At 41.6% G+C, this 17,320-nt stretch overlaps 1 protein-coding gene across 3 annotated transcripts; it reads right to left on the bottom strand.

Annotated features, from left to right (window-relative positions):
- Positions 1–1,143: 1,143 nt before the first annotated feature.
- On the bottom strand, positions 1,144–12,815 carry LOC112930863 (acyl-coenzyme A amino acid N-acyltransferase 2-like). 3 transcript variants are annotated; one of them, XM_072727842.1, is made up of 5 exons: positions 12,479–12,815; positions 10,657–10,762; positions 6,962–7,461; positions 6,492–6,694; positions 1,144–2,793 (listed from the first exon to the last, which is right to left on the bottom strand). In XM_072727842.1, exons 3-5 carry the CDS (start codon positions 7,422–7,424, stop codon positions 2,200–2,202), a joined length of 1,260 nt encoding a protein of 419 aa, XP_072583943.1. In that variant the 5' UTR covers positions 7,425–7,461; positions 10,657–10,762; positions 12,479–12,815; the 3' UTR covers positions 1,144–2,199. The 3 variants fall into 3 exon arrangements, with proteins under 3 accessions (XP_072583943.1, XP_072583945.1, XP_025869097.2); XM_072727844.1 differs by having other exon boundaries at positions 10,657–10,766; positions 12,479–12,694; XM_026013312.2 differs by lacking the exon at positions 10,657–10,762.
- Positions 12,816–17,320: the final 4,505 nt, after the last annotated feature.

Below are 17,320 nucleotides of genomic sequence, written 5' to 3'. Positions count from 1 at the left end.
AACTATAAGGAGCAAAGACACATTAAAGCATAGTTATGTTAAATATGTATTTATTTTAAAACAAATCAATAATTTGAAATTAATGGGGTTGTTATGAAGAAAAAGATTTAGATATGCTAAAGTTCTTGACTTTGGAGGGAGAAAGGTAAATATATTGATTGTATCTTTTATTTTTTTAGCTTTTCATTATGAAAAATTGCATCCACACATAAAAAATATTATATATATTTTTTCCATAATCTATAAGTAATATATAGCCATAATCTAGAAGTAATAATTATTCACATTTTGCCATATTTCTGTATTTAAAACAATTCCCAGACATTGCAACCCTTCACCTGCAAATATGTCAGTATTCATCTTTATCTAAAAGTGATCTTTATATAACCGCAATACCATTATGATGCCTAACAAGATAATATCAATTTCATAGTGTCATTTAATATCCAGTCCATATTCAGATTTTTTTAATTGTCTCAAAAATGTCTTTTTACAGTCACTGTACTCAAACCCTGCCCACAAATAGCATTTGGTTGATAAGTCTCTTAAGTTTCTTTTTTTCTTAAGCCTCTTTTAATGCTTGATTGTCCCACAGCTCATTCCAATGCAGAAAAAGGGCGGGGGGGGGGGGGGGGGGGGAATCCCACAAAGAAAAAAATCCCAAATTTTTTCATGCAACTAACTTGTGAAGAAACCAGGTGAATTGTTAACTTAAAATGAGACCAGGTCATAGAATGACCCACAACCTGGATTTGTCTCTTTGCAGGATTTTTTAACTGGTCTCTAGCCACTGTATCAATAAATTTGATAGAAAGGTTTGACTAGGTTCAAGTTTAATAGTGTTTTATAAGTCATCCAAGTAGTGCCAGGCACTCCACATCATGAAGCACATTATGTAAAAATGACCATTTTAAGAGATGCTAAGTTTGACCAGTGGATTCAGGTGGTAACAATCTGATCCTCCACTGCAAAGTTTCTCACTCCTTCCCCCTTATAATAAATAGTATATACAGTATGATACTTTGGTAAAGTTACTTTTGGGTTTAAGGTGGAGGTGGGATGGGGGGGGTAGGTAAGTCAAAAACTATTTAGAAATCAACAAAATGAGAACGCTGCCAGAAAAATAAACAACAACAAAAAATATAGCAGAAGGAATGAATTTATTTTAAAACAACAGAAATCAAGGAATCAGGAGGAAAAGACCAAAAAACAAATCAAAACTGTTCTTGGAAAATATTAATAAAATATAAAAATATTTGTCAAGTCAGACTGAGAGGAAAAAAGGGAAAGCATGCAGATAAAAGGGGATATGTGCAAAATTATTAGCAAAAAAATGTGTTCTAGAATATATGGGCAAAATGCTGAGAAAATAGGAATGACCATATTGACTCCAAAAATTTTTTTACAAACCCAAATTAGTCAATATGAGAAAATAATCTGGTAAAATTAGGTGCAAAAGCAACATAAGTCCATTAATGAATGTAATTCACCACACTAATAGACTGAAGAAGGAAAGCATTATGGAAATAATTGCAGCCAATTCTGATAGAGTAATTGCTACATACCTTAACTGCTGTAATTGTTTTAAAAATATTAACTAATCTCATTAACTAATTTCAATAAGTGCTCCAAAGGCATGTGATTAAATTCAATCCCATTCCTGATTAAAATTATAAAAAGAAATATATTTTTGGAGTAAAAAGAAACATCACTATCCTGAGCTTTATACAAAAATAAAGTATGCTTTGGAAATCTATAACAAGCATTACATTTGATGGTGGCATTAGAACTTTTCATTTCAAATGTCAGAAATTCAATTTTAAACAGAAAATGTTTTTCCACAAGTAACTTGGAAGTCCCAGGAAATTCATGTAGATTGACAATACCTGGATCCAAGGTATTCCTACTTGGGAAACAAAAGATTATTCAATTTGCAAGGGTATTGCAATATTGAGATAGCAATGTACCCTGGTGCATATAAACGAAGATTCAGTTTATTAAAAATTCAGATCACATACGAATTTGTCAGAAATACTTCAGGTGCACCTGTGCCCTTGTTCCTTGATTTTTTGTCCAATTTCCTTCCAATTGACCCAGGATAACTATGAAATCTACAGAAGTCAGGAGAACTCCCTCTTCCCATCATATCCCTGCCTTCTCATTTTTTTGTCTCATTTCATCATCACCCTTAGCCCTGGTTCAGAGTGTGCTCCTGGTTTGAGTGAGGTGCTGCCTGAAGAATTTCAGGATCTCTCCCCAGGAGTGCTCCTGGGCTTCTGCATGGGCAGCAGGGTCCCCTCCCCAGAGCAAAGGCTGAGAAAAGTTCTTGTTTGGGGAAGCGTAACACAGGGGTGAATAGGGCGGCTCTATGAGATGGCCCGCCCCAGGGTATGACAGCATCCTTCCGTTGTTTTTCCCATGGCTCTGCAGCTGGTGCAAGGCCTGCTCGGCATACGCCCTGCTGTTCATGCATTCATCATTCTCTCCAACAATGAAGAGGATCGAACCCAGGGCCTTTTCAATAGGAAGCACGCTCTGCTGATTCAGTTCATCCCAGGGATCCCCCTTGTAGTGGCGGAGGCGCATAGCCCCTGAGATGTCCAACTGTATGCGCTCTATAAACGTGGGGATGGGTGTTATTACCATATCTTTGTACCTGAGTGGAAATTCAAAAATGGCATTGGTCCCATTGATCCAGATGGTGGCTACCACTTGCTTCAGGAAACAGGCCATGGCCAGCCCAATCTCTGCACCTTTGCTCACAGAGATCACCCCGATTCCTGGCGTTTGGACCTGAAGCACAAAATATAGGGAACCCATCACATGCCATTCTCGAAGCAGCTGCCCTACAGGCCAAGTAAGCTAGCGTGATAGAAACAGAAAATATGGGATGGGAGTCCTAGCACTTGGATTTATCAGCTTCTATGACCGAAGACATTACCTATTTGCCTCCTGGAAGCCTTATTGTCTTACCAGGGTGATATTATTACCAACCCTGCGGGATTGTTATAAGGATCTAGTGAAACAATCAAAATAAAAGTTCTTCATCAAAAGCAGAGCTCCATAAAACCAAAAAGAGTTTAAATGCACCAACAACATTCAACATCACCTGAGTAGAAGCAGGGAAACTTAAGAATCAAATTCTTCTCTCTAGTTAGGAAAAGAGTTTTCCAGGTTGTTTAGAATATTATGTAAGTGTTATTCATATTTAAATAGCATTTTACAGCTACTGAGGTTTTGCATGTCTGTGAATCCAAGAGCTAATGGTGAAAGCTTTGAGGGTATAAAGTTGAAAGACCTGGATTCTATAAACAATTGAATGCCAGTGACCAGTTCAGTAGGAAAAGTAGTAGGTCATAAGAGAGGGGGTCTTTAACTCTGTGAAAGGCTGAGGGAGCAAAGGGAAGAAAGAAGGTTGGAAAACGAGTAGGGAAAGGAAGGGCATTTTGGACCAAGAGCAGCAAATGCATAGCAACCTGATATGTTTACTTTGTTTACACTCACAGACCAGCACCTATCATCAGATCACCTGGAAAAAAAGTTCTTTCAATTAGAGCTTTGTGGGATCCATTTTTTTTTAGTTTCTATTTCAATAGCTCTGAGTGGGCCCAAGAATCTCAGACTAGAGCATATCCCCCCTCCACCCCAGGAAATGCAGTGTGCTTCCATATTTGGAAACTACCATGACAGGAATGGACCGGGGAACAGGGGAGCAGACTATCACTGGGGATAGGATACTATACTGTGGACTTACTTACCACAGGGGGGCAGTTATGAAGGAGCAAACTGAAAGAGTGGCAGGGAGGATGAAGAAGGTGTGACCTATTGAGAAAGTTCCAGGAATAGACCCTAAAACACTTTGGGACTGGTTGAGGATGTAGGGAAAGGAGAGGGGGAAAACCAGGCGGGCAAGGATGACAAGGTGGATTTATTGACAGTTTACTGTAGGCTGAGCCCTCAGCTAAGTGCTTTACACATAAATTGTCTCCGCTTGTCCTACCGATAAGAACCCTGAGATTCAGGAAGTTTACAAGTCTTGCTTAAGGCTACAACAATGTCAAGGAGCCGAGATGGGAATTGAACCTCTTCTGATGACACTGAATCTAAACTGAATTTTGACAATTGCTCTTCCTCTTCAGATAATGTCAAAGAGTGACATTTGAAATGAAAAAAAAAAAAAAAAAACTTTTTTTTTTTAATTGAAAACATTTGATCTGAGATTTAATTCCTTCTAGACAATCCTTTAAAAAAAAAAAAAGAAGAAAGAGGGATCCCTGGGTGGCGCAGCGGTTTGGCGCCTGCCTTTGGCCCAGGGCGCGATCCTGGAGATCCGGGATCGAATCCCACATCAGGCTCCCAGGGCATGGAGCCTGCTTCTCCCTCTGCCTATGTCTCTGCCTCTCTATCTCTCTGTATGACTATCATAAATAAAAATTTAAAAAAAAAAAAAAGAAGAAGAAAAAAAGAAAGAAAGAAAAGAAAAGAAAACCCAGGGTAGCCTGGGTGGCTCAGCGGTTTAGCACCACCGCCTTTGGCCCAGGGTGTGATCCTGGAGACCCGGGATGGAGTCCCACGTAGGGCTCCCTGCATGGAGCCTGCTTCTCCCTCTGCCTGTGTCTCTACCTCTCTCTTTCTCTGTGTCTCTTGTGGATAAATAAATAAAATCTTAAAAAAAAAAAAAAAAAAGACCTAGTCTTTAGAAAAAAAAAATTTTTTTTAAAGCCAAATATGCTTTGAAAAATCACACATGTGTTTGATGGTGATAAGGGAGGTAACACCAAAGATGAAGATACTAATAGTGCTCCAAGAGGAGTCATGGCCTCATGTCTCCTGGAGAACAGTCAAGGCTCTCTGGGCAGAGAATGATATGAATAACAGAGTCAGGATAACCCAACAGTTTGGAGCAAAGGCATTGCCAGAAGGTAAGTGTAGTTTTGTCACATGACTTTTTCTTTTTTTTTTTTTTAAGATTTTATTTATTCATGAGAGACACAGAGAGAGAGAGAGAGAGAGGCAGAGACACAGGCAGAGGGAGAAGCAGGCTCCATGCAGGGAGTCCAACGTGGGACTCAATTCCAGGTCTCCAGGATCACACCCTGGACTGAAGGTGGTGCTAAACCGCTGCCCTGTCACATGACTTAATCTGAGTTCTCATCTGAAAAATGAGATTTCAACAGTACTTACATCACCAAGTAATTGTGAGTGCTCAATAACAGTGATTTTAGAGTATTTAGCATAGAGTCAAATAGCAATTTAACAAATGTTAGCTGGTATGATTGTTTTACCATGACAGGTTGATCCATAAAACATAACTGATATTCAAACATTTTCAGACTGGAAAACTAGAATTATTATGTTTCAGTTTCACAGAATGTCAACCCAGACACCTGACCCTGTGATATTTATTCCTGTTTATTTTTTCGTCATTAACACAAACATCAGTACTTTGAGACCTCTTTAAGAGGTCTAGATTATAATTCATCTGATATTTAATTCCTAGGGAAAAAAAAAAGCTGGATTATGAGCAGTCCTTCTCAGACTTTGAATGTGCATCCAGATCACCTGGGGAATCTTGTTAAAATGTAGATGCTGACCAGGGTGTGGTCTGAGAGTCTGCATTCAAGCAGCTCTCTGGTCATACCAAGGCCTCTGGGCCATGGCCCACATTTTCAATGGTACAAACAATACTTGACAGAGTTCTAAAATGATCCTTCCTTTCTAGATTCCCTTCCCAGCTTTGAGCCTTGGACACTTTGGGTTTAGTTCTGTCCCTAGATCTGATGCTCACTGAAGAGCTAGTTTAGCTCATCAGATGGTGCAGCCACATCCATTCTGCTGATGATTCTGCTCTGATCCTGTGGCCCAGCTCTAAAACTGAACTCTGCATGTTCTTAGTCTCAGGACTCTTTCGTGTGACTTAACTCATTGAAGTTTGAAAACACATTAAGCTAGAGGATTCATGAGATCAGTGGCTGATAAAAATTGAAGAGTCACTGACAAGTCACAAGGACTTCAAATGTGAGGAGCCTTGGCTTTTTTTTTTCCAATGAAAATAACCATAATATGGGCAACCCGGGTGGCTCAGCAGTTTAGTGCCACCTTCAGCCCAGGACGTGATCCTGGAGACCAGGGATCGAGTCTCACGTCATGCTCCCTGCATGGAGCCTGCTTCTCCCTCTGCCTGTGTCTCTGCCCCTCTCTCTCTCTCTGTGTCTCTCGTGAATAAATGAATAAAATTTTTTTTAAAAAAAGAAAGAAAATAACCATAATACATTCACCATTTATTGTCTTTTGTGCCAATAAGCTGATCATCAAGCTCTACAAGGATAATATCCATCCTACAAGGTAGATATTGTCCCCATTTTAAGGGTAAACTGTGCTATCTCCAAGTTTAAACAGATTGGCAAAAGAGGCAAAAACAGACATTTCTGATTTGTTTTGTTTTGTTTTGCTATAATGTTGCAAAGTAGAATGAAAAGTATTTTAAATACCTTGGGATGAGCTAGTAGCAAGTTGGCAGCTTCCTCAAAATATTCCAGGTCAATCTCCAGCAGGTCACTGGGCAGATCTTCATAGGCAAAATATGCTAACGCAAGCACCGCAAAGCCACGTGCAGCCAAAAGACTGGCCCGAAATTCAACCAGACCCCCTCTGCCCCCAAACAAATCAATGACTCCTGGGAAAGGACCTTCCCCTGAAAGCAATAAAAAGAAAAGAGAATGGGATCAGAAAGAGTGAGAAGAGGCTCAAGTGGATAAGAGGGAAAGTACAAGGTGAGCAAAATGAATTCCACCTTTACACACACACACACACACACACACACACACACACACACACACACCATGGCATGACGATTTTAAACTATTGTGTGAAACACTAGTTCTCCAATAATTTGATGCCCTTTGTTTCAGTTTTTATACTCATCAACAAAGTTTTCTGTATCACCAAAGATTAGTCTCACCTGGAGGCAGAAAAAGGGCTCCTCGCACCCGACCTTCTCGGATCTGCACCCGTTGTAACCCAGGGCCTGAGAACCAGCGCTCTACCACCTGGCTGGCCATGACCTGATCTGTGATGACATCTTTAAAACAAACGGAGTCATATAGGTTCAGAGTGATCCAAAAGGGGCTGTTCATCACATCCTTCTTCAGCAGCCTCTGGAAAGCCTTCTTGGGCCTCAGAGACCAGAAGAGGCCCATCGGGTGAACCCCCACGTAGTCACCTCCGAATGCAGGAGTCTGCATTAGGTCCAGCTCACCAACCTCGTTGGCCTTATAGAAGGCTCTGGACCAGAACACATTCCCCTTCTCATCCTTCAGAGACGCCATTAGGGTCACCATCTGCAACGGGCGCAGGCCCGTCACTCGGATGTGCACTGGTTCATCTGCAAGGGCACTTGCTGGGGTGGCTGTCAGCTGGACCATTGGCAACTGGGAAAGGGATGGAGTGGTATTCCCTGCCCTATAGGGTGAGAAGAGACTTTTGAGTTGGAGACTGAAATCCCAGGAGAAAGACCGAGACAAGGCTTGCATTAAGTCTATCCAGGTTCTATTTCTAGAGACTTCATGCAAAATACACAGAACATTTGAAGGAGGGAAAAGAAGACGTGCAAGAAGACTCATTACTCTCATTTTACGCATGAGAAAACAGGTTAAGTGACATGCTCAAAGCCTCATAAATAATTAACAGTAGAACTGGAAATTCAGGGTAAGGCTGATACCACAGCCTCCTGTCTTATCAATTATAACACTGTAGTAAACCTTAGTTTTTATGGTTTGGAGTAAGTTGAGCTTTAATTCCTCAGTTGAGATAATACCCATGTGACTTATTTCACAGGGTGTTTGTTAGGATCTAAGGAGATAATACACAAAAAAAGCATTTACAGGAAGGATCAGCGCTGCTTTTCAAGCCCCATACCTACCTGGGGTAGAGTTACCTAAACATAAATATACTATGGTGTTATTTTTTATTTTGGTCTCTAATCCCTCCCTTCCATTATAAAACCAACTTCCAGCTCTTTCTCATGTTCCCATTTTTTTTTAAAGATTTTATTTATTTATTCATGAGACAGAGAGAGAGAGAGGCAGAGACACAGGCAGAGGGAGAAGTAGGCTCCATGCAGGGAGCCCAACCCAGGACCCGATCCGGGTCTTCTGGATCAGGCCCTGGACCAAAGGCAGGTGCTAAACCACTGAGCCACCTGGGCTGCCCATGTTCCCATATTTTAAAGGGAAAATGAAACTCCATGATCTTGTCTCTGCTTGTATACCTTTCTAATGGAGTGATAAATGTCAAAATGTCGTTTGTGGTAAAGAGACTATAATAGACATTGGATCAGCTATTTTGTCCTTTGTTCCATTAATGAGCAAAATGTGGGGTATTTCCTCCTTCCTTACATCCCTCCTCCTTTCCTTCCTTTTCTCTCTCCCCACCTCCTTTCTTCCATACGTCATACTCATTAAAAAATTGAAAAATTTCCATATTGTTCTCTCAAGAGGACTGCTTCTTATAGGAAAGGTCACTTTTTCCTTTCCCTTGAGGACCTGGTAACTTTTTCCATGATAATAATGATATGGATTTGACAAAAACGAAACCATGAAACGAAGGAGAGAGAAAGACACTTGACAGGTCAACGGTGTGTGCTTGTGAAGGCTGTCTCAGATTTCCCCACCAAAGACAAGGAAGGGACCAGATGATCAGTGACCCCTTAGTCCTTGCTCCTTGGAATATAGGCTAAATAAAGTCAGCATCTTTCACACATTGTACCTTGTGATGGGTGTACCTTCGTGAGGATTCTGTAGGGATCCCAGGCAAAGTTTGACAGACTGCCTTTCCAGAAGTTGGTTATGAATCTAACAGGCCTCAGACTTGCCAAACCTATGTGTCATCACTCCCTTATATATTCAAAAAACAAGAAGAGTCCAGAATTAAAATACACACATACATAGTACACACGTGTATGCATGCGTACACACATGAAAGAAGACTTTGTACCTATACACCAGGGATTCTCACTGGGATTCTGAGGAACCCCGAGGTTTTGTGAAATGTTATTAGGGCTTTCCACTAGGGTTCTTAATTGAGAAAAAAATAAACCATTCTTGAACGTCAAGTGTCATGTGATTATAATGCACATAATGATGGACTACCATACTATTTCCGGTGGTGTATGGCAAGTCAGCCCTGCCCCCAGTATCCAAAGCCCTCAAACTTTCTCCTCTTTACCCCTCACCATGCTTGACGTTTGTGACTCTTTCCTGCTTTGCCTGTATTCCATTTCTTTTGTCTTATTCTCAACTCGATCCAAACTAATCCATGTATTGTGATAGGGATTAATACCTTTGTTAGTTAATAAGGTTTATTGCCTCTCAGTACCAGATTTTCTAGAATAAGTTGTAAGAAGCCTTAAAGCTTATCCTGTCCAATGCTGAATTGTCATCATCAGCAATAAGGCACCAACTGTATACAGGGACACACAGCTGAAGACGACTCCCTATCCTCTGGGCTCTCCAACATGCCTCAGAGTACTTAATATGTTACTGAACCTTATACTAGAGCCATTTATGCTGTGTTTTCACTCTCCTGTTAATCTGTAAATTTCTGGAGGGCAGGGTCCTGTCTGATCTGTTTTTGTTACATTCACTGCACATGGAGCTGTTGACTACCAGGTATTCAGTAAGTGATTATTGATTGTGTTCTCCGCTTCATTCCCAGAAACTCTCATCTATTTACCTAATTCTTCCTCCCTGTTAACAGTCTTTTTTGCCTCCCAGTCTAATCTCGGCAATGTTGTCAGACAGATCTCAACACAAAAATTAGACCTCCCAGTCTAATCTCTTAAACTTCCAATGGCTAAAGGGTGAAGTCTAAAGCTTCTGGCCATAAGTGTTAAGACCCTTTGCAGGGGTGGCACCTGGGTGACTCAGTGGTTGAGTGTCTGCCTTTGGCTCAGGTCATGATCCTGGAGTCCTGGGATCGAGGCCCTTATCGGGCTTCCTGCAGGGAGTCTGCTTCTCCCTCTCCCTATGTCTCTACCTCTCTCCATGTCTCTCATGAATAAATAAATAAAATCTTAAAAAAAAAAAAAGACCCTTTACAGGGGATTGGTTTCATCACAGCACCCTGGAGGGTTTCCAGTGTGTCCACAGGCAAAACTCGAACCACCAGGACCTAAACCTAGATGGAATGCCTTGTGATCTCAGGAACATGACAAGATAGGCAATCTGTGGAGGAGGTTTCACAAGATTGTTTTGTCACCTGTCTCTCTTATCTTCTTTTTTAATTGAAATGCAATTGACATATAATATTAGTTTTAGGTGTACATTTGACAACTAATATACATTACAGAACAATCATCATGAAAGGTTGTTACCATGCATCATCATACAAAGTTATTACAATGTTATTGGCTATATATTCCCTATGCTGTACTTTATACCCCAATGACTTCTTTATTTTGTAAGTGGAAGTTTGTAGCTCTTAATGGTCTCTATCTTACGGGAGGCTGCCGTAAGACAGTTTTCCCATACACCTCCCTTTTTCCAGAGAGGCATGGGACTCTCTCTCTCACCCCCACGTGCATTTGGGGCAGGGCTGCAAACTCTGTGACCATTTCACTGCAGTCTGGAGTTGGCTCCTCCGCAACAGGATACCTACCTCGCAACTGTGTTGAAGTCTGGGGGCCCTTTTCTTTCAGCGCCATTATTTCAGGGTGTAAGACAAGGACACAGACAGCTGGCACCTTTGGCTTCTCTTGTCATAACTATCTATGCAAATAATAAACAGTCTGAATCTAACAGGGGCTCATTATTTCTTTACCAGCTGAATCTGTCATCTTGGTCTTGGGCTTCCCTTTGTGTTTGGTCCCCTTTATAGTCTGATTCAATCAAAGCCTTTTACAATTAACCCCAACCTAGTTCCAATCCAACCAACTGTCTCATCATAACGCTTGGCATATGATGTTGTAAAAATCTGCTTCTTTATCTCTCTCTTTTTTGCTCTATCCAATGCTGGAGCCTCTAGCCACATAGAACTAACTAAATTTTGATTTATTAAAAATAAATAAAGTGTTGGGACACTTGGGTGGCTCAGTGGTTGAGCATCTGCCTTTGGCTCAGGGCATAATCCCAGGACTCTGGGATCGAGTCCCACATCAGGCTTCCTGCGTGAAGCCTGCTTCTCCCTCTACCTGTGTCTCTGTCTCTGTCTCTCTCTCTCTCTCTCTCTCTGACTCTCATGAATAAATTTTAAAAATCTAAATAAATAAATAAAGTTTTAATTCCTCAGTCACAGTAACCATGTTTTAATTCCTCAATAGCCATACATAAGTAGTGACTACTACGTTGGACAAGGCAAATAGGGAACATTTACAGCATCCTAGAATATTCTATTGGACAGCACTATCTATTTCTGAGTGTTAATTTTTCCTCAAGGGCAAGAATTACATGTTGCTCACCACTCTATTCCTCAGTTTCTAGAAAGGTGCCTGGCACATAGCGATCGCTCAATAACTGTTCGAGGAATTAAATGAAAGAGTAAGAGATGGATGGAAAGGTTAAAAAAAGGAAAAAATAAAATTTCTCAGAGGAGTATGAAGAGGAAAGAAGCCCGACTGAATTTCTACAGGCTACTTCTGAAAATGGGAGACTCTTGAAAAATCCAATGGAAATAGAATCTCCAGGCCTCCTCACGTCTCTGTGGCAGAAGGCCATACACTGCACACCCAGAGTGACCACGAAACCAAAACCACAAAGCAGTCAGAGGCCAAGAAACAAGCTGCCTCACACAGGATTAGCCTTGTGGTCTTGCAGACAGGGCCCAGGCAGTAAGGAAGCAACCTCCTAGGGGCCGAAAGCTGAAAGCCATAATATGGAGCCACTCCCAAAATTGTGGACTCCCAGCGTGAAGGGTATCAGGCCTCTACCACCTGGAGACCTTGACCTACTGGAGAAAGGGTGGTCAGGAACCAGCAGGACACTAACACAGCAGGGGGCAGGAAACAAAGAATAAAAGGGAGCAAAAGGTCACCCTCAGTGGCTAAACTTACTAGTCAAGAAACAAAATTCCATTCCCTTTAGGGGCTTTACCTTCGTCCTCACAAGGACTTCCTTCCCCTCCCCCCACAACACTAGAAGTCCCAGAGAAAGATTTCTAGAAACACTCTCTCGGTAAGTTCACATTAGTAGGACCACACTTTGCAGTATGCATTTTGTCCTCAAAACATCTCTAAAGGATCTCTTGGTAGGTGGGTGCATCTGACACAGATCTGCGTTGCCAAGGACGGTCCCCCCAGCAAGTGGCACTAGCCACCAAGAGAGGAAGGCACACAGTTGAATGAAAGGGCCTCCCTCCCAGGGGCCCCACCACAAGACCCAGCACACCTTCTCCGCCAGGCCAGGCCCTGATAGCCCGACTCCCCCCCCCCCCCCCCCGCCACACACACACACACACACACACACACACACACACACACACTCACCCTGAATTCAGCTGCAGGGAGCAGTCTGGAGGAGGGCAGCTGTCTGCACCAACTGAAGGCATCAGAGGCTTCCCTGCTGCTTGCTCTTCCAGAACCCCTCAAATACCCCAGCCTAGCCAGCCAGGCACCCACTTGCCTACTCTCCCAAGTAGACTCTTCCTTCCTTTTATGTCCCCAGTCCCGGGACTGCTGGCCTTGCTGTCACGGGATCAGGACAGAGGCTTGGCGCAGCTGCTACTCCCCTCAGCCCAAGCGTTTCATAATGAGATCTCATGTTTCATCACATGGCTCTGGTTTCTAAGCATTGCCCTGACTCCTCCTCTCCACTCCTGGTTCTGGTCCCTTCTACCGCAAACCCTTCTCTATTCCCTCCTCTAAGTCAATAGTCTCTTAGGCGACTGCCTTTTTTGATAGTGTCTTACAAGGTAAGCCCCAAGTACCCAGCCTCAGAGAAGTATGGGCTTAAGACTCCCCAGAAGGGCCTGTTAAATAAAGGTTCCTGGGCCCTCCCCCGGAGATGCTAACTAAAATAAGGTTCTGAGGTCTGTATGTTCAACCGAGGATTGCTAAGGCATGGCTGGGTTTGTGAACCACTCTTCCAAGGGATAACAGGAACCCTCCCAATGAAAAATGCCTCCCCGAGGCCAGAACTTCTGAAATCTGCCCCACTATTAATCTCATCAGTCAACGTCCATTGTCAAAATGTACAAATGATCAAGTTTACAGATTGTAGACTGTGCCTCCGGGTTGTGACTTACTTGAGGGGGGGCACCATGTCTTCATTTTTGCATCTTTTCCAGCCAGTTAGGCCTAGCTGGGAGACCACGTGTCTCTGCAGCCAGACCTCGGTTGGAACCCTGACTCCTTAACTATCAGTGTGACTGGCCTCAGGCAGGTTGCTTAACTTTTCTTGTGCTTCAACTTCTTAACGGGAGTGATATATGAATGTATTGCAAGTGAAATATAAGCCTTGAGGGAAGAGGGCTGATCTCGGAAGTCATGGGCAGATTAAAAAGTACTGAGGAAAGGGAATGGTGTCTCAGCACATGGCTCTCACAGTGGATAAGAGGTACCTTGGCAGGATGGCAAGGCTCCCAGCTGAGTAACTAATTTCCAAGATCAGATCTCAGAATGGGATTAGTGTCATTTTTATGAAGATTCTAAGTGCAGGAAAGAAAGCGTGGGCAAGTCATGATGCTCCAGCACCCAGGTAATAGATAAAGCGAGGAGCAGGTTAGGTTGGCAGAGAGCCAGTTCTTCTCCCCTCTGCTGCCCAGGTCAGAAAACATCAGGGAACCTAGTAGTCCATGGGCCCCGAAGGTGTTTAGCAAATGAGAAGTGGGGACATTGGGCAGTGTGGATTATGTACAGAAGAGGCCTTAGCAGTTATCAATAGCAGGTGTAAACCATGTAGAAAGGACTGAGGTCCTCTAGGGTAGGATATCTACCTGCAGCCTGCCTTCACACTCCTGACTGCAACATCCACTCTTCCCAGGCCCCCAAAGCCTGCTGGGCTGCCTTGAAGATTTGAACCCCCACAATCACACAAGCCAATTTCTTAAAATCAGTATTTCTCCCTCTCTCTCTGTGCACACCTTCTCAGGGTATATTTACTGGACCCGAGAATGTAACCAACATAAGACAAATTAAGAGGAGAAAAGCATACCAAAGTATTTGATATAAGTTTTATGTGGCACAGGAGGCCTCATAAGGAATGAGACCCAAATAAAAGCAAATACTTGCTTTTATATTAGCTTGAACAAAAACAGAGGCAATTGTGAAAAAGTAACTCAACTATGTGGGCAGTCTAAAGGAAGATAAGAATCATTTGAACAAGGTCTATTTGTATAGAATTCTCTCCAATCTCAACTTCTGATTTGATGATAAGAATTTTACTTTCCTTTTGGTGGAGGGAGGATACCTTCCATCTGGGAGTTTTTTCTCTTGCTTTCAGGAGGGAAAAGGAAGGGTTAGAGGGCCCATGTATCTGCTGCCATGTATTGTATCTGCTGTTTTTTTATCTTCTAACAATTTTTGTCAAAGAGGCATATTTTGGGGTGACATATTCTGGTTTCATTCAAAGGAGACAGAAAAACAGCAGTGAACATCAGTGATTATGAAATGAAGACTATTCTAACAGGATGGTCATAGTTGTATTCGGATTTCATTGAGCTTCCACATAGCTGCGACATAATCAGTGGAAAACTGACTCCTCAAAGACAGACCCAAAGTGTTCCTAATCATCATTAGAACCTAAAAAATTTCTCCATAATAAGAGTAAATATAGAACTTGGAGTGTCTCTAGCTCTCCTAAACCAAAAACAACCAAAACAATGTGTTAATGTATAAACCCAAATTTTTTCAAATTTCCAGAGAATAGAGTTTAACAAGCCATGGGGGGAAATCAACACAGTATATCAGAGAAAATTTAGGTCTAAGTCCCTGGATTCTAATTCCAGCTCTGGTATTAATTCATCGTGGAAGTTTCTTTGCACCTCTATTACTCAGCTATGAGAAGGCTGACGTAGATTGGTACTCCAAAAAATTTCTGGTAGGACCTTCATGAGTTTTGCTATATCTCTGTACTCTGACCTGTTTCTCGTAAGGCAAGGATGATCTTTATTAATGCCTCCCCAACAGCAGTAATGTTCTCAGTAATTGCTTTATTCTTCCTCAGAGGCTTTATTACATTAAGGCTAGGTCCTGGGGCTTGTCCTTTGGAAGAAGGCAACTCTACCTAGAAAGAATGTCTAAGCCTTGACCAAGGCTGGAATGGATTATGTTCTCATAATCCAAACTGGAAGCCACAGAAGAAGCTTTTGTCCTGCTTTTTTGCTTGGAGTTCTGCAAAGCAGAGTGAAATGGGACATTGTGTATTCGGGCAGAAGCCTAGAAGCTAAATAGCACATGCAAGTCTCCCTTTGCACTGCTGACATGTGAAAGGATTCAGCAAGCACCCACATTCTCACAGTGATGGTCATAGAGGGCAGCTGAGAGCTGAAGGCCAGCAGTCTGCCCTGGGATCATTATGGCCATGTGTGAGCTGGCCCTTTAGTAGAGGATATGAAGTAAACACATCTACCAGGGACCTGAGAGAAGACACAACTGACAGAAGATTTGCAAGGACAATACAAGCCAAGTGCGCTGAATGCAGAAGGTGAGAAAGAGTTTACCAGCTGGCCTGGACCAGGCCAAGAGGACGCACCATTAGTTGACCAGGTGGAGATACTTTATTGGTGCACACAAAAGGTCAATGCCTGGAGATCAAACGAGTTACATTTCCAGGAAGTTAGAAAAGCTGGGCCAAGAACAGTTATTTGATCTTCATTCCTGCCAATCTTTGTAGTAGTGATACAGAAAACAACGTATGAAAAAAATTCAAAACCTTCTTGACTTTGAAAATCCGTGAAATATAAATCAAGGGATATATATCAGACCAAACACAAACAGATTTCATAAACGTAGACATTCTTCCTAAAGCCCAAAACAAAAAAAAAAAGTTATACCCATTAAACCCATTATGATAACTATTGTATAGCATATGGCATATATAACTAATGATATAGTATCTAATATATATAGTTATTGTATAGCATATAGCGTAGGAAGTATTAGCCACTGCAATTACATGATTACTATAGTCAAAGGAGTGGCGTATCCTGATTGACTGGGTCTGGGAGATGTGAAAACTTGTCTGAGGGTAAAGGAGGAAGGCTAAAAGCCTCACTAATTCTGAATCGAATGATCTTACTCTAAACAGAAGAAATATTAAAGAGCAGATAAAGGAAAAGGAATGTAGGCTGATACAATGAAGTATCCTTATATTACTTCTATTACTCGAATTCCTCATTGGCTTCCCTATCACACCTACAAAATCATTCAAAATACCTTTTTCTGGTTCATCTTCACTTGATTATCTACCAATCACCTTCCACTTCCATCAATTGCAATTCAGTAGCTCAGAAATATTTGGGCTGTGACTTGCCCCTTAGAGAAAATACGTCAAATTTGACCTTGGACTAGGTAATTGGGATTGTTCTACACCCAGGGTCATCAAACTATGCCTTGTGAGCTAAATCCAGCCTACCACCTGTTTTTCTGCTGCTCACAAGCTAAGAATGGCATTTCAAAGTAGAAAATTATTACTTTGTGACATATAAAAATGATATGAAATGCAAATGTTAGTGTCCATAAATAAAATTTAATTTGAACACAGCCACAATCATTCATTACAGCCTATCTATGCTGCTTTTGTGCTTTAATAACAGAATTCATAACAGTGACAGAGAGTTAATGGCCCACAAAACCTAAACTATTTGCTACGTAGAACTTTACAGAAACAGTTTGCCAGCCGCTAAGGTACACAAACACACACCATCACTGCTCTTTCCTAAATTGCAATTTTGTGAATCTCAGATTATTTCTTTCTCAAAATGCATGTTTAGACACAAATATTACTTTATTTTTTTTATTAGCTTTTGTTGAATTATTGATTGTAGGCCGACTCAATCATGTAACCTCTGTATCAGCTTCCATATTGCCTTAAAATAATAAATTCATTTACCCAGCTCTAGTTTTTCAATGATAATGAAGTAACCAGGAACCACAAGCATATTTTCAAATATGAGAAATCTAAACATATTTCATTGGAGTTTTAAGAAATCAATAAATATCAGCACCTGATTTTCCTCATGTCTGTTTTACAAACCAGGGGATTCTGACATTAGTTCTGGTAATTTTTTTCTGCCAGATAATTGCTACAATTATAAACCAGAATATTTTAGGACAGCTTGAGCCCTAAATTTATCTTTAAAAATATAAAACTCTGTGTGTGTGATACCA

This window comes from Vulpes vulpes, chromosome 12, assembly GCF_048418805.1.
Source record: "Vulpes vulpes isolate BD-2025 chromosome 12, VulVul3, whole genome shotgun sequence".
Taxonomy (NCBI): domain Eukaryota; kingdom Metazoa; phylum Chordata; class Mammalia; order Carnivora; family Canidae; genus Vulpes; species Vulpes vulpes.
Note: the sequence above shows the minus strand (reverse complement) of the source record. Positions and strands in the feature narration are given on the sequence as shown.

What these genes read in the sequence shown, in the direction of transcription:
- LOC112930863 (XM_026013312.2), bottom strand. Translation starts at nt 12,540, where the DNA reads ATGCCTTCAGTTGGTGCAGACAGCTGCCCTCCTCCAGACTGCTCCCTG. An exon ending in TCCCTGCAGCTGAATTCAGG is followed by an intron (nt 7,462 to 12,478) that starts GTGAGTGTGTGT and finishes CTCACCCTATAG; the next exon opens with GGCAGGGAATACCACTCCAT. An exon ending in TGCTACTAGCTCATCCCAAG is followed by an intron (nt 2,794 to 6,491) that starts GTATTTAAAATA and finishes TTTGTGCTTCAG; the next exon opens with GTCCAAACGCCAGGAATCGG.